This window comes from Lycium barbarum, chromosome 4 (assembly GCF_019175385.1).
Source record: "Lycium barbarum isolate Lr01 chromosome 4, ASM1917538v2, whole genome shotgun sequence".
Taxonomy (NCBI): domain Eukaryota; kingdom Viridiplantae; phylum Streptophyta; class Magnoliopsida; order Solanales; family Solanaceae; genus Lycium; species Lycium barbarum.
The window spans coordinates 18,687,756-18,714,347 of NC_083340.1; the positions used below are offsets into that span (position 1 = coordinate 18,687,756).

Genomic DNA, 26,592 nt, shown 5'->3' on the forward strand with positions numbered 1-26,592 from the left:
ACTACAGGTGCTACTAATCTTGATTTGAGCTTAGTACAGATTTCAGCTCAAAACACAGGTGAAACAAGTACCAGTCAGAAGGAGATGAGCATACACAATGCTGATGATCCATTAAGGGAAACATCATTTCAAATTCAGCAACCTCCTCAAGTACAACAATTACCAGTTGACAACATACCAAATACAACACAAGGGCAAATTCAGCAATAACAAGAAGCACGACCAACTAGAAAGTCCAGCAGAGATAAACATCCACCATGTTGGATGAAAGAGTTTGTATCATTGAATGTTCATAATGATATTCCTTATGCACTATCTAACTATTTATCTTATGATCAACTCTCATCTAAATATAAAGCTTTTGTGTCCTCTATGTCAAGTGTTATTGAACCTGCTACATATGCAGAAGCTACTAAAGATCCAAGATTGATTGAGGCTATGTAGGCTGAGGTAGATGCTCTTCAGCAAAACAATACTTGGCAAATTGTTGATTTACCAAAAGGAGTTCCAATTGGCTGTAAATGGATTTTCAAGATCAAATATAAGGCCAGTGGTGAAATTGAGAGATTTAAAGCAAGGTTGGTGGCAAAAGGATATAGTCAACAAGAGGGAATTGACTACCAAGAGACATTTAGTCCAGTAATCAAAATGATAACAATTAGAACAGTTTTGGTAATAGCAACTGCAAAGAAATGGCACATACACCAAAAAGATGTGTATAATGCCTTTCTTCAAGGGGATTTAAAGATGAGATATACATGGATCTACCACAAGGATTTAAGAGTCATGAGGACAACAGACATGTGTGCAAACTCACAAAATCCTTGTATGGACTCAAACAGGCACCAAGGCAGTGGAATGCAAAATTACAAGAAGCTTTGATCAGATTTAAGTTTGTTCAGAGTCAGTTTGATCATTCTTTATACACAAAAAAGACGGAAACATGAATCATAGTTGTATTAGTGTATGTTGATCACATGAGACAGTCTAGATTCAATAATCAAGACAAAAGCTACATTACAAGAAGCTTTCAAGATGAAGGACTTAGGTGAGCTGAAATATTTTCTGGGAATTGAGTTTGCAAGATCAGAAAAAGGAATCCTAATGCATCAAAGCAAGTATGCATTAGATTTAATATCAGAATCTGGACTCAGTGCTGCTAAACCTGCAAGTACTCCCATAGACACAAATGTGAAGCTTACCACTAGAGAATATGATCAATATGTCAAGGAAATCAGAAATCAGGAAGGTGAAGGACATGAACAAAGATCAGACAACAAAGAAGATGAATTACTTGAAGATCAAGGAAGTTATCAAAGACTAATAGGAAAGTTATTATACTTAACAGTTACAATACTTGATATTGCCTACAGTGTACAGACTTTAAGTCAGTTTTTACAACAACCAAAAAGATCACATATGGAAGCTGCATTAAGAATAGTAAGGTATGTAAAAACTCAACCTGGACAAGGAATTCTAATGTCAAGCACCAGGAAAGACATAGTTACAACATTTTGTGATGTTGATTGGGCAGCCTGCTCATTCTCAAGAAAATTAGTGACAGGGTTTATGATAAAGCTGGGAGAATCACTTATTTCATGGAAATCCAAGAAACAAACAACTATTTCAAGAAGCTCAGCTGAAGCTGAGTACAGAAGCATTGCAACTACAGTGGCAGAATTGACATGGCTAACAGGATTGATCAAGGATTTAGGGGTACAAATACAGTGCTAGCAAAGCAGCCATTCAGATAGCAGCCAATCCTGTGTTCCATGAAAGAACAAAACACATAGAGATTGACTGCCATTTCGTAAGGGAAAAATTAGGAATGATCAAAACTGAGTACATACACACAACTGAGCAGCCTGCAGATATTTTTACAAAAGGGTTGAGCAAAGTTCAACATGAATATCTAGTTTCCGAACTAGGATTATTCAACATTTTCATGGCTCCTAGCTTGAGGAGGAGTGTTGAAGAGTATTGTAAATAAGCTACAAGGGTGGTTTAGCCATTTCTGTAATGTGGATTAGTTAGTTAAGTATGTTAGATAATTACTGTTGACACCCAATTTTATCCCGCCTTCCTTTCAAAATGTTTATTAGCATTTCTAATATTTTAATAGCTTAAGAATAATCATTTATACTTTACCGAAATTTTAATTTTTTATTAATACCGCAGTTTATTATCCAATTATAGCCGTTGCCTATTATCATTATTATTACTGTTATTATCATTATCATTATTATTACTATTACTACTACTACTACTATTATTATTATTATTATTATTATTATTATTATTATTATTATTATTATTATCATATTTGTCATTATTATGACTTACATTACGACCACTTTTAACATGTTCTATTTATTTTTTATGCAATTAAAACAATAGCATTTACTTACTGTTAAACTTTAAAATATTATCGCACGACTATTACGACATCGTATAATATTATTTAGTAATAAATATATTTTATAGCAAGTAATATTTTAGCACGAGTTGACATATAATTAGCTGAAGAAGGTCTTTTATTTAAATTTAGAAGCCCGTGCCTCCAAATTCGAGACCACTACCCGCCCATATTTTTAAGTTCAGCAGCCCATATTTTTAAGTTCAGCAGCCCACATTTTTAATTCATCCGCCCAGCCCACAATAACCAGCCCACTAAATCTACCCGACCCAACCCGATACGATCATCTAAAGTGAAGTAGGGTTACTTCACCATCTTCAGCCGCCCCACCCCATCGCCTCTCTCTCCTCTCTCTCTCTCTCTAATAACATAACCTTCCTCTTTTCCATCTCTATTTCCAGTTAAACCTCCCCTTTTCTTTAGCCATGGATAGATTTGTCCCCCCCCCCCCCCCCCCCCCCCCCATTTTTGTGCAAACTTCGGTTGCTTTCAAGTACCCATCAGAACCCTAAAGCCTGTCCATCTCTCTTTCTCTCTCGTGAACGGCCCTGTGGATGGCAGAGCCGAGTTTGGATTCATCCCCCTCATTGGAAAGTTTGACCTTCACATCTAAGAAAAACAGAGAGGATCTGTCCCTTTTTGAGAAAAAATTGTGGCAAGTCACGTGAAGAGGCCCCAACGTTCAGATTAGCACGAGTTTTGACCCGACTTTGAATCTTTGTTTCAAGTCCCGCCCAGAAATTTCGAACCCAGCAAACCCTAGAAATCCCTTATAAATACTCGCTTCTTACTTCGTTGAAGAGGAAGGTTCCTTTCAGCCGCCTCAATTTCCCCTAAAAATATTAGCCCACTGTTTTCTTAATATTCGAAGTGTCGATTCATTTTTTATTTCTCATTTTTTTTGCCCTGTTACTGTTTCGAATCCGGTGTACGCAAACTCGGAGGTTGTAGTTGTTTCGAGTGTGTATCGGAGACCCCGCACCCACTTCGCTGCATCCGAAGAAGGTAATTCTCCCTTCTTCTTTTTATTTTCTTCTTTGTCTATGTTTCTTCAATTGTTGTGCAGTTTAAAACATGTTGATAGTTAGATTAGTTTAGTTTAATGGATAAGTCTGTTTGTATGTTGATATTAATCCGGACTTAATCAGTCTTGTATGATGGTCTAGTTGTTGAGTTAGTTCTGTTTATGTAATTATATATGTTAGGTATGATAGCTTGTTTTTAGCTGGTTTAAACATGTGAGTTATGTTTTCTTACTTAGTTCAAGCTGTTTAAGTTAAATGGTCTTACATAAGTTGGCCTAATGTGTGTAAGCTCGTGTAAAGTATGAAAGAGCATGCTGTTTCTACTCTCGCCCGAGCATACTGTCCATCAGAAACTTGTCTACCTGTGAAAATGATTAGTATGATTATATTATGCTAGCTGGGATATTTGTTTGGTGAGAATTGTTAAAGTACTTGTGTAGCATGTTTGATAGCTTACCAGATCTCTGAAGGACTTTGTAAGTGGTTGTTTGGTATTTGGTAGCATAAACTCACCCTAAACATGTACATGTCAGTATGCTATCCAATAGAGATAGTATTTCAAAATGATATTTGGCCTCAAGAAGTTTAAAATTTGTTGTATGTTGAACCTTTTATGACAAGTTGCATACCAGTTTGTATAAGTCTGCCTGGGTCTAAAATTATGTTCATAAAAACCAAAAGATAAGTGATTTGAGTTTTCAAAATGATCAAGACTTTTTGTATGCTCTTTAATGATTCTGTCTAAATTACGTAGTTGGTGTTGTTAATTTGCTATTGGTTTTAGTATCTAAGGATCTCAGAACATGTTTCCTTAAATGAGTAAAGTATTCCAGCTCAATTCTGCTCCTTTAACACTGTATATGGCATGTATGCTGTCTGATTTTCCTTTTTGCGCACTATTCCTCCTCTGTGGTTCTATCCCTTGATTTAGCTCATTTTCATACTTTGCATGTTCTGATGTTTTCTTTATCTCTGAATTCATGTGGATCAGTTTCGGTACAAGGTTGTTTCTGCTATCATATGTGATCCTCTTGTTCTTGCTATTCATTTCCTTCATTTCCCTTACGTTTGAGTCAAGCAAAATTCAATAGATCAAGGGCGTATTTGGTTCGGTTCAATAGTTTGTTTCCTTCAAGTTTAAGTAGGAGTTTAGTTTAGCTTTTAATTAAAGATGCATATTTCAGTTCCTTTCTTTTTATCCTAGCATGGGATGGATATAGCTGTGAATTCTGTGTGTGTGTGTTCCTTCTCTAGCCTGTTATGGATGGTTATAGAAATTATAGTGCAAGTGAATTTATCTCTTGGAATGTAAAATTTAAGTGCTCTGCTTCGTTGAACCAAAAGTAGAAATAAGAGAACAATCAGTATGTCCTATTATATGCAGTAGGTGTTTTTATATGTGAAGTACGTGTTAGTTTGTCTTGTATATATTCTATAGTATCAGTGCATATCTTTGTTAGGATCCTGCACATGTTGCAAGCATATCTCATTTGAAGTATGTGTATTATGAGTATATTGTGGTTAGCACGTTGATAGGGAGGTTAGTTGGTCATTATGGATCAAGCTTGAACCCTCCCCGGTGTTAGCCATGCTTGGGATTCATGAAATCCCTTGGAACTTGTGCAACATCGGGAAGACGGGGGCAAAAGCTTTCCGATATTAACCTTCTATACATCCTTATGAGTGTGTATACATGAGGAATACTTAAATATACACAGTATATACATAGTCCACTGATCTGTTTTGAATTTACATTATACATGTTTAGCCTTATTTATTGGTTACGTACTAATCTTTTTCTTTCGTTTTTATGCATGACCATCGCATACGAGTCCGAGGGATCCGTCTTCTTCCGCATTCGGTGTTGGGCTAAAGCCCAACATGACCTCTCTCTCGAGTCAATCCCTGTCCGCAGCAAATAAAAAAAAAAGATTTCTGGGCCAAAGCCCAACAGCAGCAACGATCGCAGCAGTCCTAAAATGGGCTGAGCCCATTTAATTATATTTGCTCCTCTATTTTATTTTGTGCATTTAATTTGTATCGTACGACTAACACTTTGCTTTGTTTTTGTTAGCTTAGATGAACCTTAGCGAAATTAGTGGGGTTTAGTTTTAGTAATGGGTAGTTAATTTAAGGAGAAAGCAACAATTAATTCCATAGTTTCATTTCCTTCTTTTTATGTTAAAATTATTTATATTATCTATAATATTTATTTTAGAACAATTGATTTTCAATAGCGTAAATACATATTTTGAGTTAAAGGAATCATGTTTTATTCTTACTATCTTAGAAATTTTAAAACGTCGCTAATACGCAAATATGAATTCAAGTATATTTTATAAACAATTTTTTCGAGATTCACCCAATCATGCATATTTTTTAGCCGGGTATAGTTAATAAAAAATAATAAGAAGGAAAAAGAAAACTCACGTTCTTTTGCATCATATTCATAAAATAAATCTAGATTTTTGTTTGCATCGCCATATTCACATACCATAATTTTATTCAAAGTTCAAATTTGCTAAATCTTCTTTTAAAAGCCATTATTTATATGCAATCCCTTATTTAAAATTCACGCAACTTATGGTGGAATTATTTTATTAAAATAAAATGGCATTGAGATGTACGATTTATAAAAAATGATTTTTGGCCTTTGAAAATAATTATTTCCTTATGCAAGTTTAGAAACGCATTATATTGTTTATTTGCAAGGTTTCTCTATTTTTATTACGTATATGCATTCTATGAGACATCTTTCCTAAAATTACTTATAAAATATTATTTATTTTATTTTTTATATTAACCTAAGTTTGGTCGGTAACCATAATTAATGGATTCTAAAGGATGCCTAACCCCTTCCCTTTAGGATAATCTAGAACCCTTACCTAGAATTACACTAATTAAGCAGACCATTAACGGAGATTTAGTTAGGCTTTACCTTAGTTCATAATTAGGTATCCTAATTCACCGTTAAACTAATTAGGTGGCGGCTCCTTAAAATAAAACAAATAGGAATCACCAATATGTTGTACTCCGATTTGACCCTTTAAATGGGGTATAACAATTACCTATAAATAGGACATTACAATGTATTGGGTACTCAACTTTTATTCAATGAAACTAACGGCTACTTCTTCTTCTCCATTTCCTCCCTTCTTCTTCATTATGATTCTACTCTAAATTGATCAGATTCACTCACAATTTCAGTTTCCAGCTATAATGACTTTGTGGATAAAGTGATCTAACTTGAGTGATTTTATTGATACAAAATAAACATAAATGACTTTAGCAAGTAATTTACTATACTTGAATGACCATATATGAAATTATCCCTCTTTAGATAGGACAGTTTATCATGTTTTCACCAAGTATCATATCGAAGACATGAATGTGCTTTCACTTAAGTTAATCCATTTATTCACTTTCTTGCTCCTTTGGATAGGTTGGTCCAGAATGTTTCATAGTATAGCGGAATATTTTCAATTCATTTAATTTTCATGTACTCCTTCTATCTCAGGATGCGTCAAATAATTTTGTAGTCTTTTATAAATTTGTTCTTAATTTTATATTCTTTTTACAGTTTTTTTTTTCATAAGAGATTTGAAAATAACACAAAACAAAATAAAATGAAAAGGTCATTTTCTTCTATTAAAAAATTGTAAGTGGCAATAAGTAATCATTTCTTCCATTGGTCTTTATTTGACAAGTTATTATTTGGAGAGTTATTGAATGAGCTTTTCTTTGATTGCAATTTTTTCATATGCCATTTAAATATTTTGAATTGTCAATTATTGTGACTTATAATACTTTTTATGTAGTTTTTAAACTTTATTCAAAAAACTTGAAGATTCTATGTTGGAATTCATATTGACAATAAGATAGTTTGACCCTCATACTCTAAATCGTGTCAGATATTCAATAGATGATGGAAAATTTTACTTTCTTTGCACATTGACCATTTTTTGACTAATTTTTACTTGAGAAATATAACAAAAAGTGATACTATGAATAAAACAACACATTGAGTCAACGCTGCACCATATTCGCCCCACCTTCTTCTTCTGATGCTGATCAATCTTTCGTAAGCCAAAAATGCATAAATCTCACGATTCCAATTGTAAAAAGTAGTATGGATATTGTGACCCTCATAAGTCATAGAAATAATATTGCAAGAGAGATTTTATCTTGTAGTTTAGCATGGATTTTTTTTCCCAAGTCTTGCAATTCCTAGTATCTTGTAGAGATTTGGTGCAAGTATTTTCAAGGAATAATGACAACCACGAGTGCAGGTGTAGAAGGTATAAAAAGCTTATGATAGTATTAAATTTCTCTGAATATGTTAGACCTCATCTCTACGGAGATTAAAGCCTCATTTGCTTGCACTTAATGAAGATTTGAATCAATTAATTACTCTGGTTTCAGTCATTAAGTCTATCAGCTTTTTAATCGATCTGAATGATTAATATCATGTTAAGATGACATTTCATCACTACTCCATCCACTTTCATCGCTAACTGCCACTGTCCACCACCCGTGAGGGGGCATATCGATAATATAATTAAGTAAATAAAAATGTATTCTCTCGATCAACTTAAAATGAGGAAACTCCAAAAGATGTTTCGCTTGGATATTTGCAATAAGTAACACAACAAGAAAAGAAATCAATCAACTGCTCCTCAAAGATTGGTTATATGAATTCTCTGTATCAATTTCACTCCTAATCAGGCTCATTTCATTTCAGTACTACTGGACTAGTCACATTTATCCTATACTGACATACATGTCTCCCACCAAATTAAGGGATAGAAAAAAATATTTTTGGAAAATTTTGTTTGAAATTAGTGTGAACCATCAAGTTCTACCAGCAACAAAGGCCAATTGAAGCTCGATAATTTCTTTAAGATTAGACGCTCGACATAATGTTCTGTTAACTGTTTTCCTCTACTAAAAAACCCTCAGTCCATAACGGTTGCCTCAATGGACGTCAAGTGGTTGATATTATTCTTCCCTGGCAAAAACTTCTTGATTCAAGTAGGCAGGTTTTTTTTGTTGTTGTGGTGGGCGGGGGCGGGGGTGTTGTTGCGGCTGAAGAAATAATACTTCAAGATCTATTACGCGTCCAAAGACTTTTGCTCTTCTTGGCATCTATGCACGAGGTCTTGATGTTTCAGTAGAAGCCAACATCAATAAGACTGTAAGCAGCAGATTTCTTTAACCCCTTTATATGAACAATGTCCCTCAACTCTCCAGCTTCCTTCCAGCTTCCAGTAGCAACATATATATTGGATAATGCAAGATGATACCCAACATTCTCAGGTTCCAACGAAAAGAGTATATTTGCTACTTCTTTCCCCAATTGAAGATCACCATGATAATTGCAGGCACTCAGCAAAGCACCCCAGATCCCTGGATCAGGTGGGGTCGGAAGCTCTTTGATAAAATTATACGCCTCGTGCAGCCTCCCTGATCGCCCTAACATATCAACCATGCAGACATGATGCTCAGTGGAAGGATGAACTCCAAACTCATCAAGCATACGATTGTAATACCAGTAGCCTTGGTCAACAAGCCCTGTGTGGCTGCAAGCTGTTAATAAGTTGATAAATGTGACTTTCGATGGAGTAAGTCCCAAATCAATCATATCATGAAAGATGTCGATTGCTTTCTGACCATTGCTGTGGAAACCATATGCAGAAATCATTGAATTCCAAGCTGCAATAGATCTCTCTGCTGAACTCTGAAACACTTTAAGAGCAATGTCTAACCTCCCACAACTGCTATACATATCCACAAGAGCAGCTGATACAAAAGCATTTTGGTAAAAACCAGATCTTATGACGTGTGCATGGATCTGTTTCCCATGTCTAATAATTTCAAGTTGCCGACAGGCTGAAAGAACGGTAGCCATGGTGATCTCATCTGGTTCAAACTCAAGCAAACGGAAAAATTCCATTGCTTCTTTAGAACTTTTATTCTGAGCTAAAGCAGATATCATGCAGTTCCAAGAGCATAAGTTATGATAAAAGCAAAGTTCAAACACTGATCTTGCACTTTCCACGTCACTCAATTTTCCATACATAGTAACAAGAGCATTATGCACACGAATATCTTGACCAGCTGAGGTCTTTAAAGCTAGGGCATGAATTGACTTTCCTTCAAATTTCAATTCAAGATTTCCACAAGCTGATATGACATTGACTAGAGTGATAGTATCATGGATGATATTTGATTTGAGTCTCATTAACTTGAAAGCATTTAAAGCTTTCCAGAAATGGCCATTCTGTGTGCATCCCGAAATCACAGTATTCCAGCTATCTACATCAGCAGTATAAGCTATCTCCTCCAGCAATTTGAAAGAAGCTACTAGATCTCCGCAAGAAATGTACATGTACATCAATGAATTTACTAGGATTATATTATTTACAAATCCCAACTTCACCTCCCACGAATGGATCAACCTTCCGAATCGAATTGAGTTGGGAGAATCACAAGCAGGAAGAATTCCCAGAAGAGTTGACAGGCTACATTTCGAGTTCCCACTCCGGAATTCATTAAGCAACGACTGAGCTTCTCTACACCGGCCATTCTGGGAATACCCAGAGATTATGGTATTCCATGAAACTAGATCTTTCTTTGGCATATTTAAGAAAAGCTGCTTAGCGTCCTTGGTCCTTTCGCAGTTAAAATACATATCCATAAGAGCATTCATCACCGACAGTTCTGCTCCCATCTCTCTCCGGATGGTAAATCCGTGAATAGCTTTCCCTTCTCTCAATAGCATGAATTCTGAAACTAATGGAATAATAGAAATCAATGTCACAGCATCCGGTTCTACGGTCCTTGTGATCTGCATTTCATAAAGAGCATCAAATGCATCACTGATTTTTCCATTCAAAGCGAATCCACTTATCATAGAATTCCATGTTATAATGTCCTTATACTCCATTTTATTAAAGATATATTCAGCAGCATCAACGTCCCCAGATTGGGAATACAATGAAATGAGAGAATTCGCCACTGAAAGGTGGCGGCTTTCCTCAAATCCTAGCTTTATACCCCATCCATGAATAGCCTGACCACAACTAAACTCATCTAAACACGCAGAGGCAGCAATAGCACACGAAAGACTCACACTATCAGCACCTTTTTCCAAATTAACCATCTGCTTGAAGTACAGCAAAGACTTCTCAGGACGACCATTATAGGCACAACCACTAATAACCGAATTCCAAGAAACAACATCTTTACATTCTATTTCTAGAAATGCACACTCCGACGACCTCAAATCACTACATTTCGCGTAAAAATCAATCAGAGCATTTCCCAAAATCGTATCCGAAAGCATTCCCATTTTCACATTTAAACAATGAACAACTAACCCCTTTCTCAAATCTCTCATGTTAGACAAGGCAGAAATGACAATAACAAGCGTGGCAGAATCGAACTGTTCTTCTTCGTTCACCATTTCGACAAAGAACTTCACTGCAAATTCAAAAAACTTGTTCTTTATGCATGCTGTCATGATAGCATTCCATGTTACCACATCTTTACTTATAATTTCATCAAAAAGGGTCAATGAATAGCTTAAATTCTTGGTTCTTGAGTATATAATGAGAAGAGTAGTTATAGTGGGCAAATAAGCAAGCATGCCTACTTTAAGCACTAAGCCATGTACTTGTGAAGCACTTAAAATATCAGGCTTTTCTTTAACCATGTTAACAAGCTCAAATATTTCATGCCCTTTGGCGTTCTTGAAATTCTGAACTCTTCTTTGTGGCATTTTGTCAAACAATTGGGTGGCAGGGGAAGTGTAAGCACAAGCTTGAACCTTTCCATATGTAATAAAAAAGTAATTGTTGGGCAAAAGGGGTTTTTGGTATTGCAAAGGTGGTACATGTTGAGAGATTTTGTTTGGTAACGATTGGCAAAAGAAAAGAGCTTTATATTTATATTTATAGTTGGACAGTTTTTTCATGTTATGCTCATTTCAGTTTCTTAATAGATGTTCTTTGCAAATTGGAAAGTTAACATGTTGTTTGCTGGCTATTAACTGCAGTTGGTGTTTTGCCTCTTTGGCAAGGTTGAGTTTTTAACAGTGCGTTCTAGGTTCATGTTTGGTTTGCTATTTACAAGGGAAATAGTATTGCATAAGATAAAATTGGGAAGATCCAAATTTGCTCCTTTTACTATGCCAAACGACTTTCAAAATAACGTGGGGGTGGGGGAGGGGAGATGGGCTGGTGTTGGAAGAAGAAGTAAAGATGAGGAGGTAAAATCGGCATGAGATAACATGTCATGTGGTGTTCACCTTCTAAAACGTCAGTATCTCGTGGCTTTATACATTCACCTTTAATGAAGGAGAAGCATATTTTAACCACTTAGGATAATATTGAGAGTGTTTTTGTTGGGAAAGTATAATTGGTCCTTCTCTAGAGGGTGAATTTGACTATTTTTCCTATAAAAAAATAATAAAATATTTTCCTCAATGTTTTCCATTCATGACCTAGAATATATACAATATGTATTTCCTATAATTAGGCTTCATCTAGGGCTACTAAATAGGTAACTAAATATATACAATACTAAAAATAATAACAGAATATATATTTACCTATATAGCTTAACACACCCCCGCAGTCGAAGCGGGAAGTTGACGGACACTGAGACTGTCCCGAAAATCTTCAAACAGAACACGCGGAAGACCCTTAGTAAAAATATCCGCGATTTGATATCGTGATGGAACATGAAGAACTCGAACCTGTCCACGGGCAACCTTTTCCCGTACAAAGTGAATGTCCATCTCAATATGCTTGGTACGTTGATGTTGCACCGGATTACTCGATAAATAAATTGCACTAACATTGTCACAATAAACAAGTGTAGCCTTTTGAATCGGACAATGTAGCTCCAATAGCAAATTTCGTAACCAACAGGATTCGGCTACTGCATTTGCTACACCGCGATACTCGGCCTCAGCACTCGACCGAGAGAGTGTAGGTTGTCTTTTGGAGGACCAAGAAATCAAATTATCACCCAAAAATACACAATAACCAGAGGTAGAACGTCTTGTATCCGGGCAACCACCCCAATCAGCATCAGTATAAGATACAAGAGATGATATTGAAGATGAATAGAGATGGAGGCTATGATCAAGCGTACCTTGAAGGTACCGGATAATGCGCTTTAGAGCTTGCATATGGTCAACTCTCGGATCATGCATATGTAAGCACACTTGTTGAACAGCATAAGAAATATCCGGTCGGGTGAATGTAAGATACTGTAGAGCCCCGGCAAGACTCCTATAAAGAGTGGGATCCTCATAGGTAGCACTAACCTTTTCCTTTGTGTCAACAGCAGTAGGAGATGACTTGCATGAGGCCATTCCGGCCCGCTCAATTATTTGTTCGGCATACTTGCGCTGTGAAAGAAACATACCTCCCTTATGTCGGGTCACGGCAATGCCAAGAAAATAATTCAACGGACCAAGATCTTTCATAGCAAATTCCGAGCTAAGAAGACCCATTATAGACACACGGAGAGCATTAGAAGAAGCAGTCAAGATTATATCATCAACATACAACAAGATATAAGCCATGTCAGTCCCCTTGCGATAAATAAACAATGAGTTATCACATTTGCTATTTGAGAAACCAAGAGAAATGACATAGTCAGCAAACTGCTTATACCATGCACGGGGTGCCTGCTTAAGACCATATAATGACTTTCGCAAAAAGACATACATAATCCGGATGGTTACGATCCCGATAACCCAATAGTTGATGCATATACACTGTTTCTTATAGCTCACCATGAAGAAAAGCATTTTTTACATCCAACTGATGAATTGGCCATGCTTTTGAAAGAGAGAGAGAGAAAGAACCGTACGAATCGTAGCCGGTTTCACCACCGGGCTAAACGTTTCGCCACAATCAATGCCAACCTGCTGAGTTTTCTCTTCACCTACAAGACGGGTTTTATGCCTCTCAAAAACACCATTAGATTTTTCTTTATGAGCAAAAATCCACATAGAACGAATAACATTCACATCAGGTGGACGGGGTACCAACTCGCACGTCTTATTTTTAATGAGAGCATCATATTCATCATCCATGGCCATTTTCCAATTCGGGTCACGAAGGGCCTCGATCGGGTTACGGGGCAAGGGAGAACGAGTAACCGAAGCCTGCAGAGCATATTTTTTATTTGGCTTAAAAATGCCCATTTGACTTCGGGTTACCATGGACGGCCGAACTGTGTGGGATGAAGTAGATGTTGGATGTTGGGTCACGGATGCATGTAGAGGAGTAGGATTTGGGCTTGGAGAGATAGGGGAGCTGGTTTGGCTTGTTGAGGAAGGAGAAACGGTGGAATCTGGGCTCAAGGGAGGAGGCAAGTTAGTGGGATCTAGGCCACCAAGTTGAGTTTGGGCCATTTGTTCAGGCTGTTGGGCGGACTGGTGCCCGTCCAAGGCATTGGATTGATTTTGTATGTGATGAAGAGTATAAGGAGAAATGTTATCACACAAAAAATCATAAGCATTAGAAGAAGGGGTATGCAACTTTGCAAATGGGAAAACCTGCTCATCAAATACCACATGACGACAAATAATAATTTTATTGGAAGATAAATCATAACATTTGTAGCCACGATGATTCGAAGGATAACCCAAAAATACACATGGAGTAGACCGGGGTTGAAATTTATTGATAGTAGTGGACGGAATTAAGGGATAACATAAGCAACCAAATACCCAAATGTGAGAATATGAGGGAACCCTTTGGTATAGAATTTGTAGAGGAGATAGATTTCCCAAAAGCTTGCTCGGAAGAATATTAAGAAGATATGTAGCCATTTGTAAAGCATGATGCCAATAAGAGGGAAGAAGGGATGCATGAGCAAGAAAAGTACGAGTGATATTATTTATAGTCCGAATTTTCCGTTCGGCTTTACCATTTTGAGACGAAGTATAAGGGAAAGAAAGACGGAAGGACATGCCATTAGTTTTACAAAAATCCCAAAACAAACCATTGTCAAACTCCCTCCCGTTGTCACATTGCACATTTTTGATATTACGTTCAAATTGGGTGAGTATGTGGGCTTTAAAAATTAAGAATTTATCAAACACATCCGATTTTCTAGCCAACGGAAAAGTCCACAATTAATTAGAATAATCATCCAATAATAAAACATAATATCGATGTCCCATAGAACTCAAAATAGGTGATGTCCAAATATCACTATGAATAATATCAAAAGGCATAGAAGTGCTTGAATTGGAAGAACCAAATGACAACTTAATATGTTTTCCGAAAACACAGGATTGACAAATACTAGAACTAGAACCCCGATTACAATCAATGCTTTTATTGAGCCTAAGAGCATTTAAGATAGGATCACCCGGATAACCCAATCGATCATGCCAAAGTTTAGGAGAGATGGCGGCAAAGGTTGATTGGAGAGCTTGATTGTTGATAGAAGTGGTAAGAGGATAAAGGTCACCCCGGCTATCACACCTCATTATTGGCATCCCTGTCCGAAAATCCTTCACAGAATACCCAAAAGGATCAAACTCAAGAGTCACATTATTATCAGTAGTGAATTTTGTAACTGAAACGAGATTTTTGATAATTTTGGGAGCATGAAGAACATTATTTAGGGATAAGGGAGGACTAGGGGAAGGCAAACAAGTATGACCATAACCACGAATTGGAATAGAAGGACCATTACCGACAATAATACCACCATTATGATTGCTCACATCAAAATAAGACGAGAAATTACCATTGGAGGATGTCATATGAGAAGTAGCTCTGGTGTCCATGTACCACAACGGATCGGGTGGATTGAGAGACATAGTATGCATTGCCGCTTCAATGTTTATAGGAGAGCAGAAAGCGGACTGACCATTCGGGTCTGCCACAAACGCCCGCTGAGGACGCGGCCTAAGGATCCCGGGCTGCTGCTGCTGTGTCGGGGCTGCTGTACCACGAGCCCAGCCTTGTGTTGGATACGGGCAAGGAGGGACTGCCCGCGGTGACATCCAAGCCCAAGCTGGGAAATTTCCCCATGGCCTCTGATTCGGCCACTGCTGCTGCTGCTGCTTCTGGCCACCACCACGGCCTTGCTTGGAACTGCCGGAACCACGACCAGCACTGTCGGACTTCCGGTGACCATTGTTCCGGTTGCCGGATTGTTTTTCTCATCCCTGTGATTGATCCGAATAAGAGAATCCATCATCAACATCTGAATGCGAGGCAACCACCATTGCAGATTCGGAGCCCGTGGCAGCCTCCTTCGCCAATCCGGCCTGCTCGAGTGTACGCATCGAACGAGCCTGATAAAATGGAGGTAGAGGATCACTTTCTCGTATCAATGTCCCCACACCTCTATAAGCCCGAGTAAGGCTGGAAACAAGTTAAATGACAAGCCGACTTTCCGATACCGGTGCTCCAACATTTTTCAACTGATTAGCGAGTGTCTTGAGATGCTGACAATATGCCGATGCATTTGGAAAATTCTCCATTTTAGTATTGGAGAATTCGGCTTCTAAGGTTACCACATGGGAATTTTTGTTGTCTTGGAAAATATCACGTAACCGGTTCCAAGCATCCATGGCCGTAGCATCGGGTTCAATGATTGTATGCAAAAGATCATTGGAGATGGTAGCATAAATCCAAGAGAGAACCGTAGCGTTAAGAGTCGACCACAATTCCTTTTCATCCTCAGTAGAAGGGACCTTCTCCTTGCCATTAGCAGGCGGAATAATATGGTGAAGGACTTTGTGAGAACGTGCGGTAATTTTGAAAAGCTCCGCCCATGTCGAGTATTGAACATTCTCCATTTCAAGAGTTATGGGGATATGGTTGCGGATATTAGACACCGCGAGAGCTGGATGAAACGAGCCCTTTGAATCAAACATGGCAATGAGAAGAAGATAAAAATGAAGAAGAAGAGAGGGACGGCTAGGGAAGAAGAAAGAGCTGCTGCTGCACTGCGGAAGAGAAGAAAACTATGCCCTAGAAATCTGATACCATAATAGAATATTTTCCTCAATGTTTTCCGATCATGACCTAGAATATATACAGTATGTATTTCCTATAATTAGGCTTCATCTAGGGCTACTAAATAGGTAACTAAATATATACAATACTAAAAAAAATAACAGAATATATATTTACATATATAGCTTAACAAAAAGAAAAAATCGAACCACCAAAGATTATGATGGGGCCGTGAGAATTAAGTCAGTCGCTTATAAGAGGCTTTATCCCCCAAAGTAGAATTTTTCAATACGAATTTAAATTTTTCGGGTCGTAAAGTATGTATCAAACACTATTTTAGGAAATTCAAAAAAAAAAAAAGGATAGAGCTTCTTTTAATTTTCCTTTGAATAGTTGAAAAGGAAAATTTTGTCACCCATGCTAGGAGATATGTATTATCATGGAAATATTATTGTTATTTATAGTATTCTAAATGGCAAAAGTAATTCTATATGCAAACACATGTCATATATCTATTTGGTTTGATGTAAACACTCGGTGCACTAAGTTTTTACTGTGGCGCATGATGTTCTTGAAACATAAAGGCAGACAGCCCCAATGCCAAATGCATGAGACAAGTGCCTATATATTGAAGCACTGCTTGTTAATCTCAATTTTGCCTTTAAAACATTGTTGTTTCAATACAAATAGGCAAAAATTTTGCGAGAAATAAAAAGTAGATCAAATATACCTTTTTATATTGTGGTGTAATAAGTTTGAAAAAGTTTTTGTTCTTTCAACTTTAAAGTAGACATTTTTATGAGATGGGCTAAATTGAAGATTCTTCTTTCCCCCCTGTTTGCCATGTTTTGAACAGTTGATTTATTTCAACTTTCAACATTATCAACCCCTCTGCATTAGCAGTTTGACTGTTGTCGAACTCATCAATGATAAATGGTTGGCTGTCATCTTTACTCGGATCAAAATTATACACTTCATTATTTTGTACTTTCTAATGTTCGAATAATCAAAAAACTTTGCTTGTACACAAAAAGCACATATATTCTATCCTAATGAAGGACTAATCCTTCATACCAACCCTATAGATTCAAAAGTACATTCTCTATGAAACAATGGTACATCCCTCTTGAATTGCAATGTGTTATAGAGACACTGGAGTAGAATTTTTCACAGTTCTCCGAGGGTAATACTAATGGAGTCCCACACGACGGTCGAGAAGCCTCACCAAGGGGGATGATCGTCTTGTGTAGAGTTGGGAGGTGCTGCTTTCCAACCAGGTTTCTCATCCCAATACATATCATAGTAAATGTGACCTGGTGTGTGATCCTCCACACAACACCATATGCCTACATACCTCTTCACACGACTCCTGAATCGTTCTTCCCTTGTCTGTTACAAATTCAGTACACATTATTCTCCATTTTCATTTCATGGAAGACTATACATAAAGAATGAATGAGAGGGAGGGTGTTGATATTACCTTGTCGGTAAAACCATCAAAGGCATCTTGCATTGATGAGAATTGGATTACTTTCACATCCTCAAACTTGGAGAATGCCGTCTTCAACTGTTTATATCAAACCCAAGTTTAGAAGTTAAATGACTATTTCTATCTGATAACAATGAGCTTTTAAAGCTCAACGTTATAGAAGACAATAACGTAGTAATAGAGCCTTCCACTTCCAAGGAAGAAGTTGAGTCAACAAGGGGTAAAAGTGGGAAAACCTCTGTTGGACCCAGGGGAAGGGTATTTGGGGGATGGGGTTCATCGGGTCAAAGAGAAACGGAAAGAGAAAAATCAGAATTACCGTTTCTTCCGTACTATGTTTGGGAAGTTTGAGAGCCCCACTTTGACTCGTACTGTTAACCTGACAGCCCGGTGACCCTTCTTGGCAGAGACGTACATTAAGCCATGACTTTTTCACCTGAAAGAATAACAAGAGAGAATTAATCTGTGAATTATATGATGCGAGCTTTTAGAGTAAACAAGGTATGAAACTAATGGAACACCTCTTGTGGCATTGATGGATTTTCAAATAATGAGTACTCCCTGATACTGATCCCAGGTCCAAACTCCTCATTTGGCATTTCCTTCAACATCACATTAATCTGTACACAGAGAAAATCAAGAACGGTGAGAAATTCCAAGCAGCAGGGAGATTCATCAGTATTATCTCATCTTTGACCTTTCGATAACTTCTAAACAGTGAATTAGAATGAACTTGAAAATTGTCACATATCAAAACACAATGAACACGGGATGTTTCGTGCACCAGGCTGTCCTTTACAAGAACACGATGAACCTTCATTAACCTTTGGTTATTTTGGCTGATTTTAAATATTGATCAAAGCAGGTATGATTTGCTAATCTCCGACAAAACATATTTTACAGTATCCATGAAATTGAGCCTACAGAAACTAAAACAGTCCTAGAGAGAAACTGATTACGTTCATGATTTTCTGAACTATTGACATATTTGCGTTACTTCTTTGACTTCTAATTACAAAGACAAAGGTATTAAAACTCCAGAAACACCACAAACACATCTCATAGTGATCCCACAAGTAAAAAAGAATGTGAAAGTAATTTTTAGGCTATTGCACATAACAGTTTTTTGCGTTAGTTATTTCTTTACTTTATTCACTATTTTCTTGTCATCGGGTGAGGACATCTAACTATTAACAGTTTAAGAAAAATGAAATATGTACCTCAAAAACATGATCGAGAGGACAAACAAAAGGTGGCCTTGTCAAAGAACCCGGCAGAATACCAGGATGTCCAAACCACAACCTATCCAACCTGCACCATAGTGGGGGCATTACCTAAAATCACGAAGGACAACATAAATCAAATTTGGGATAACATATTGTAATTTATTGTGTGGAGTATACGTATAAAAGACAATCTTTTATCTTCTCATCTTATAGCTCACTATACATGGCAGGAATATATGAAGCATGTGAGATAATAAGTAAATGATCAGGGTTAGTATCTCACCAAGGTACGATTCAGCACCGAAGCAACAGCAAGCGCAGTCCTTATTTGTTTCATCTAAGGAATAATAATTCAATTAAGAAATGCAAGAAAGTCCGTAAAAAAAACAGTAGAACAGGGTTGGCTACTGCTTACCTGATAATTAACAAGAGCAAAGTGTGTATCTATGGAATGCTCTCCACCCAGTAGCAAGTTCTTGGGGATGGCCGGCTTAAAAGTCAAAAGCCCTCCTGCACAAAGGATTAATTAACACACACCAAAGCACACTTATTTATTACAAAAAACTAATACTAAATAAGTTACAGTTCATTGTTGGTAAATTTATTATGAAGCAGGATATACTTCCAATAAACCCTGATCTCGATCTAGTTAAACATGATTTAAGACACAATTACTTCTTTCAGCATTAAGGGGCAAAATTTGTATGGAAGCTCACTTGTCCACGTGTTTTTTTTTTTTTGGGGGGGGGGGGGGGGGGGGGATAAGGTGAAGGTTAGCTCACTTGTCCAAGCTTCATTTTCAAGATCGGAAAGTGTATCAACTTCTAAGCCAAAAAGAACCCGATTCTTGATCAAATTTTGCATAAAATTAAAGACAAGTTGCACTTCGAACAAAATATGTTGTATTGTACTAAAGTTGAAAAAGTATAATAGTACAATATGTGTCTAAGATGAACTTAATTGGAGCAGCATAGTAAGTGAGGATTCATAGCCCATCCCAACTTGCTTGGAATTGAGGTATAGTTGTTGTTGTAAAAAAGATTAAGTCTAACTGCAGCTGTTCTGTCAGGTAATATCTAATAAGTTATGTTTGTTCATGATTTTTGACAACTTCCATCATCTTGATCTGTATGGGATTTAGGGAGGCCAGGTGGGAAGTAGACGACTTCACTTTTTAAACGACTTAACTTTTTCTACAAGTTACAATAGTTAGAAGGTCCAATGAGCAGGCATAGAAGATGCAAAAGCAAGAAAGAGTATCTCCGAGGTAGACTTGCAACTTGCAAGCAAGAAAGGAGATAAAAATGTGAATGCTGAGCCACTGCTGAAAATATAAACAAAAAGGAGAATAGAATGCTAATAGGGGTAAAGTAGGAGAAACCTGGTGGATTATAGTATTCGGGTGGATCATAGAACACCATGGCTTCACGTAATCGGTGACGCTTTCCTTCAGTCCCAGCATATTGGAATGTTGTATGTACAGCATAAGGTTCCAGTCTTAAATGTTGAAACGAAGCCTGCAACAGCAAAAGGAGCATAAGAAATGAGAAATTAGGGAAGATTAACATTTTCATCAAGCAAGTAAACAGGAATTTGATATCAGTATGATAAAAGAAATATAATCTCCAAAGTAAAGAATTACCTGGACGAAATAGGTATGCCCGCTACAAAAAATACTCGCGGGGAGAAGACCAAGCTTGAGATTGCCATCATAAGCATAGACGAGCCCACTGTCATCATCAACAGAAGGTCCCAACTGTCTGTGCACAAGTTCATTGAAACCGTTCTGATCCCATATCTTGTCGTCAGCTAAAAGCATTTCTTTCCATTCTCTGGCCAGTTTCTTTGAGGACTCAGTAGGCCGCCAGTGGAAGATTCCAATATTATAAGCAGCGCCAACTATGCAAGGAAGACATAAACTTCTTATTTAACAAAATTACTGATGAAGACATCCTAATGTCCAATGATAAAGGAAAACCAACAGGTCTGCAAACCACAGATACATTAAACAACTACTGACTATTTAATGACCCTTCAACGATAGCAGTAACTATGATGTGTCAGGAGAAATGAAGTATCTGCAGACTGCCGAGACCCGTTAACACCTAATGTTAATCATACTAAGATTTTTTTAGGTAGAAGTTCAATTCTCTATTTTCTTAAGAAAGGGGTCCGGTTCTCTAACTCCATGTATATGTGGCTTCACCCCACCAATAGACTTTCCCACAGAGAAATAAATAAATTCACAGGTTAGAAGAAAGACTAAAAGAGAGCATAGAGTAGGAGGACGATAAGGCCTCCCAAAAAATGTTAAAGAGAAAAAATGTAGTCCTCCTTTAAAATGTGTAGACAAACACTTATCTTTCACAGCTAATAAGATATGAATCACATGCTAATAATCCACTTTAAAATACACGTGTTTCAGATTTCACTCAAGGTAATAGCAATGAAGAGGAGAAGGTGTGGACAGTAAGAACACCCTTTTTTTTTTTTAGGTAAAGGTAACCAGTAAGAACACACTTTAGAGAAAAGCAGAACACAGATGTTCTCTATCACAAGTAACACCCACGTGATCAGTGAGCTACATCAAACCTAAAATCTAACCTTAAGCCAAGAATGAAAATGTCTTGGTACCAACCCTACCTCCTATGTAACAAATATAGATGTTACTGATATTAAAGGATGACATAAGAATAATCTGAAGTTATATGGTGATTCACCATCCTGTGAAAAGATTTGTTTCCATCAAAGTCTTACCTTCTTGCCACATGTCCAATCTGTCATCGGTAACTGTTGGTACAGTTTGATCGGTAGAGGTCAATACATCTGCTTCAGGGAAACGTGCAATATAAGGAAGAGGATTCTGTTCGTTGAACATATCATGCAGAATTTGGCATTAGAATTGGCAAGGTGAAGAAGAATACAAAAAATAAAAATAAAAAGAACGTGAAACAAGAATTCCCTAAAGCACCTAGAGAAAGATAGCCGCTATGCAGTCAATAACTTAACAGCAAGAAAATATAAAAGGATGCAACAATAGGAACAATAAAGATAATTTGTTCACGTTTACAAAGCTTTGCAGTGTTCAATGTTTTATATATTCTTACTTCATCTGCAGGGTTAATGGACTTACAACTAAAATACTGATGAGCTCTTTCGAATTGGTCTGCTCAAATCTTCATACAATAAAGGAAAGGTGGTACATTCAAGGTATCAGTGTTCTTTTCCAATTAAATGGTGGAGATTTTTTTTCTTTCATAGGTATATTATGGTAGAGTATTATCAGTTGATCTTCATGAATAATAGGTGTTCATCATGATTTCATGTGGTGCCTGAGGCAATGCCATAATCATGTTTCACCTAATGATATTCAGTGCAACTCCTTAACTGCTTTTTCTGCTTTTTGTCCCACTCCAAGAATGAAATCCTATCATTGCAAACTCAAAAATATTCTCTTTTTTTATGCACCTACCCTGAAATCTTCAAACTGAAGTACTCCAGCCATCTAATTAACCAATTAACTACTCATAATAAGACCTAAAGTTTCAATTATCCAGAAGTTCTCAAATATCAGCTAGATTTCAAAAGACGGGTGAGTAGATAAGAAAAGCGTTACGTTTAACCACACCAATTAACTAGTCATAAAAAATCTTAAATTTTCTATCAATCACCAGAAATTCTGAAAAGTGAGCTGGTTTCAAAAGACAAGGAGTCGATGGACAAATCATTACCTTTAACCACACCATATCGGTATCACACATTAGGAGTTCAAAGCCAAAAGGTAAGATAGAATCAATGAGTACAACTTTCTCTCTCCCCATTTTGTGAAATGTTGGTGACCCCCATCCAACATCTACAGTGCTCATATGGCTACCCATATCAAAAGCTGGTACTCCTTTCCAATAAAGCGCCTCTAATAGCTTTGTGTCCATTGCACCTGACAATAAAAACCTTGGTGGTTTTCTCAGTATTCAAATAATCAAATATTACTCTCTATACCAACAGACAAATATATGCATCACTTACCGACGAGAAGGTTTTCAACACCCATATCTGTCAAATGTTTAACCCACGTCAAGATAAAATCCATGAAAGCATAGTTACCAAAGGTCACAACTACAACATTGTCTATAACTCTTTCCTGAACAAGTTCTTTTGATAATTTGAAAGTTTCTAAATCTGGCATCTTTGAACCCGCAGGGGGAACTCTCCAAATTGGCTTCAATAATTTGCTTGGAAGCTGGGAATTGACTGCTGTTGAATCACCATCTGCTTGTACACGAGAAATATTTGACGCTTGACCAGAAGGTTCTGCTTTTGCATCTGGAACAGAAATTCATTGCTTTTATTTTCTTTTGTACGGAATAAAGAACTAAAAATAGGCAAACGATGGGAAGAAGGAAGAAATGTAGATAAAAACTCATTTGAAACATATCTCACACAGACAAAATACGCACATGTTGACGGGAAGGAAAATTCAAGCAACAACAAAATTTAGGCATTCTTGACGGCTTCTGGAGAGAAGGATTCTCCAGAAACCTCAGTCATATGATTGGCAGTCACCTGTCCAATAAACTCTAAGAATGAACTTCAAAGTTAATCAAATAAGCAAGCCTTCTAGCCATTACCGTTGTAGAAATGCGGATGATGACTGGACGACAATCACTGCTAGAGAACCGCAATTCAAAGCTAGCCAAACTAATATAAAGCAAGGAATGAAATGCTCAAACCGATAGGCTCCAAATGTATATACAAATTTGGAATCTATTAGGAACCAAACAGTGTTGGAAGTCAAAATTGACGAGACAGACTTGGCATTTTTCATACCCGAGTCCAACTAATTTGACAAAAAGCCAACGCCAAATTAAGATAGGTGAAGATAAAAGGAACCAACACTTCATACTCATTAGTGAAACAGTGACATAAATCAGTCACCACAAAGCTCAAAATTTAAGCACCGAAAGCTACTTGGATACAAAAGTCAATCCAAGGCAATACATTCTCCTTCCAATACAAACATAAAACACTATCCCGATGTTCCATTTGTTGATCCAATATTGCATCCAAGTCGTCCTTATTTCTTTATATTCAGCTCCACAATTTCAAATAATTTGATATCATAATTCAAGATATTCGTATCCTCAAACAACTAGTTCTCTTCAACATTAGAAACCAGGAAAAAGAATATTGCTTATGACTTACAAACTTCAGAATCTAATAAAAATAGAAAAGAACACTCTTTTCTCAAGACATAACCAGTGTATTCACAAATTTCGTAAACCATTACTAGATTAAAAAGTCAGTGCAAAAATGCAAACTTTTTTTTTCCTCTAGACAACCCAATACACATTAACAAATGCAAACAAACAACAACACCAACATACCAGTGTAATCCCACAAGGTGGGTCTGCGTAGGTTAGGATGTACGCAGACCTTACCCCTACCTCGTGTGGAGGTAGAGAGGCAATGCATATACCTATTTCTTAAGTACAATAAATCACCAAGAAAAAAAAGGAAACCCCCCACCAAATGCATATATCTATTTCTTAAGTACAATAAATCACCAACCAACAAGAAAAAAAAAAAAAGGAAACCCCCCATTAAAGAAACCTCAAAATCTTATAAAGTCATTCTTAAGACATAAGCATCCAATTAGCAAAGTCAAATATAAAGAGACATACTGCATAGAAAAAGAATAAACCCCAAAACATTAAATGCAATAATGCGTGTTCTTGAAGTAGTACCTGAAGAAGTAGCTGAAGGAGCAATGGAAAGAGAAAAGTTGGTGGAATGAGGAGAAGAATAAATAGCTGAAAACACATACACAGAAGAGAATACTATTCCGATCAAAACTGTAGCATAGATCGTCATAAACAATGGCTTGGAATTTGCCATTTCTTTAAATGGGTTCTCCCAAGCCATCTTTATTCACTTCAAAATCCCCCCAAACTCGTAATTTATTCCATATTTGATGAAACAAAAAAATACCCAGATCAGAAAACAGAGGAAATAATTTATTTTTGAATTTTTCAGAATTTTTTTTGTGAGTTTAATTGGAGCTTCAACTAGTGATTTAGCATAGATAGCAGTGTGGCGGCCTTCAAAGGGTGGGGGGAAAGTCAACTGCCACCTAAGTTGTCTGAAATTGGAATCTGTGAAGGAAAATTTAATTTATTTATTTATTTATTTGAAAAATTACATACAAATTGATTAATTAAGTAGTGAATAATTGGATTAAGTAGAAATCGAGCTGCTAGTTGGAGTAGTACTTGGATCGGTGGATTTTTTATACTTTTGATTATGACAGATAAGAAAGTTCTTAATTATTTGGAAGAAATTGACAAGGCTAATGTGGGCATTGTAATATATTGGAAACTTCGGTTTGGTAATTTAAGTTTTTGATTTTTAAAAATATAACAGTATACTATTATCATACCAAATTCGTTCGGTATGGTTTGATATTTTTAAATTTGGTTTTGATATTTTATGGTACGTAAATCGACAATCATACCAAATATTATAATATCAAAACCGTGATATCAAAAATTTTGATTTCAGAATTGTATCCGATATCTACTTTTATCATGCTCACACCTATTAGTGGTTACTAATAAGACTTTTCTTTTCTCATTGTTTTTTTCCCTAATGGGATGATGAGACTATCATAGGGAGAAAGAGCAAAGCAATTTGGTGTCTGAGACAAATAGAAAAAAAAAAAAAAAAGGGAGAGAGAAAATTATGGAAAGTAAAGTCATTTGGTATGTGATAAATGAAAGAAATTATAAAGTTAATGTAATCCAAACTTTTCCAGAGTGTCGACCCACCTAACTCGTCATTTGGTATGTGATAGATGAAAGAAATAAAGTAAGAATTTTGAAATGTATGATCCAAAACAAGCCTTAGATATTTGTGTGATTGTAAATCATCTCATAAAGTTAAATTGTTTCTAAATGTAGAAAGGGAACAATCTTTTTGGAACAGACTAAAAAGGAAAGAAGGACAAATTTTTTGGGACAGCGGGAGTGAGGCATTTGAATGATACTACTTGGATTAAATAGTAGTAACAATCTATTAACTATAAATTGCATAATTTGTCTCAAAAAATGAAATTGTTCGAGGGAATACTTATTCGAAGGCTTAGGCATGGGCAACTAATGTGTCGACCCACCTAACTCGTCGTCATTGTTAAGTATGATAGAAGAATAATGCTTGACATCGAGATCATAAAATTCGAACAGGAATATAAAATGAAAGAGATTAGAGGAGGGAAAACTACTTCATCTTGATAATTAGACCCAAAACAAGGTAATTCTTTAGCTAACATTTGTTAGATTATTCAAACAAATGTTACTTAGGGGATCATATTTTAATATAAGATAGTCATTAGATCCAGACTTTTCCACAATTGTATCATTCTCAAACTTCGAAAGCCCTT

At 36.6% G+C, this 26,592-nt stretch overlaps 4 protein-coding genes across 4 annotated transcripts; 1 reads left to right on the top strand and 3 right to left on the bottom strand.

Moving 5' to 3' along the window:
- Positions 1 to 1,035: 1,035 nt before the first annotated feature.
- On the top strand, positions 1,036 to 1,990 carry LOC132637228 (uncharacterized mitochondrial protein AtMg00810-like). Its single transcript, XM_060354347.1, has 2 exons — positions 1,036 to 1,688; positions 1,816 to 1,990. The coding sequence occupies exons 1-2, from the start codon at positions 1,036 to 1,038 to the stop codon at positions 1,988 to 1,990; spliced, it is 828 nt and encodes a 275-aa protein (XP_060210330.1).
- Positions 1,991 to 8,515: 6,525 nt separating this feature from the next.
- LOC132635468 (pentatricopeptide repeat-containing protein At4g19220, mitochondrial) lies at positions 8,516 to 11,743 on the bottom strand. Its single transcript, XM_060351874.1, has one exon. It carries the CDS (start codon positions 11,414 to 11,416, stop codon positions 8,609 to 8,611), a length of 2,808 nt encoding a protein of 935 aa, XP_060207857.1. The 5' UTR covers positions 11,417 to 11,743; the 3' UTR covers positions 8,516 to 8,608.
- A 318-nt stretch (positions 11,744 to 12,061) lies between these two features.
- LOC132637229 (uncharacterized mitochondrial protein AtMg00810-like) lies at positions 12,062 to 13,183 on the bottom strand. Its single transcript, XM_060354348.1, has one exon. It carries the CDS (start codon positions 13,181 to 13,183, stop codon positions 12,062 to 12,064), a length of 1,122 nt encoding a protein of 373 aa, XP_060210331.1.
- Positions 13,184 to 17,369: 4,186 nt separating this feature from the next.
- Positions 17,370 to 25,357, bottom strand: LOC132635470 (arabinosyltransferase XEG113). The gene is made up of 13 exons (XM_060351875.1): positions 24,902 to 25,357; positions 23,184 to 23,480; positions 22,889 to 23,094; positions 21,915 to 22,020; positions 20,800 to 21,056; positions 20,539 to 20,674; positions 19,573 to 19,667; positions 19,441 to 19,494; positions 19,152 to 19,265; positions 18,453 to 18,551; positions 18,251 to 18,367; positions 17,923 to 18,009; positions 17,370 to 17,831 (listed from the first exon to the last, which is right to left on the bottom strand). Exons 1-13 carry the CDS (start codon positions 25,077 to 25,079, stop codon positions 17,664 to 17,666), a joined length of 1,914 nt encoding a protein of 637 aa, XP_060207858.1. The 5' UTR covers positions 25,080 to 25,357; the 3' UTR covers positions 17,370 to 17,663.
- Between the last annotated feature and the right edge of the window lie 1,235 nt (positions 25,358 to 26,592).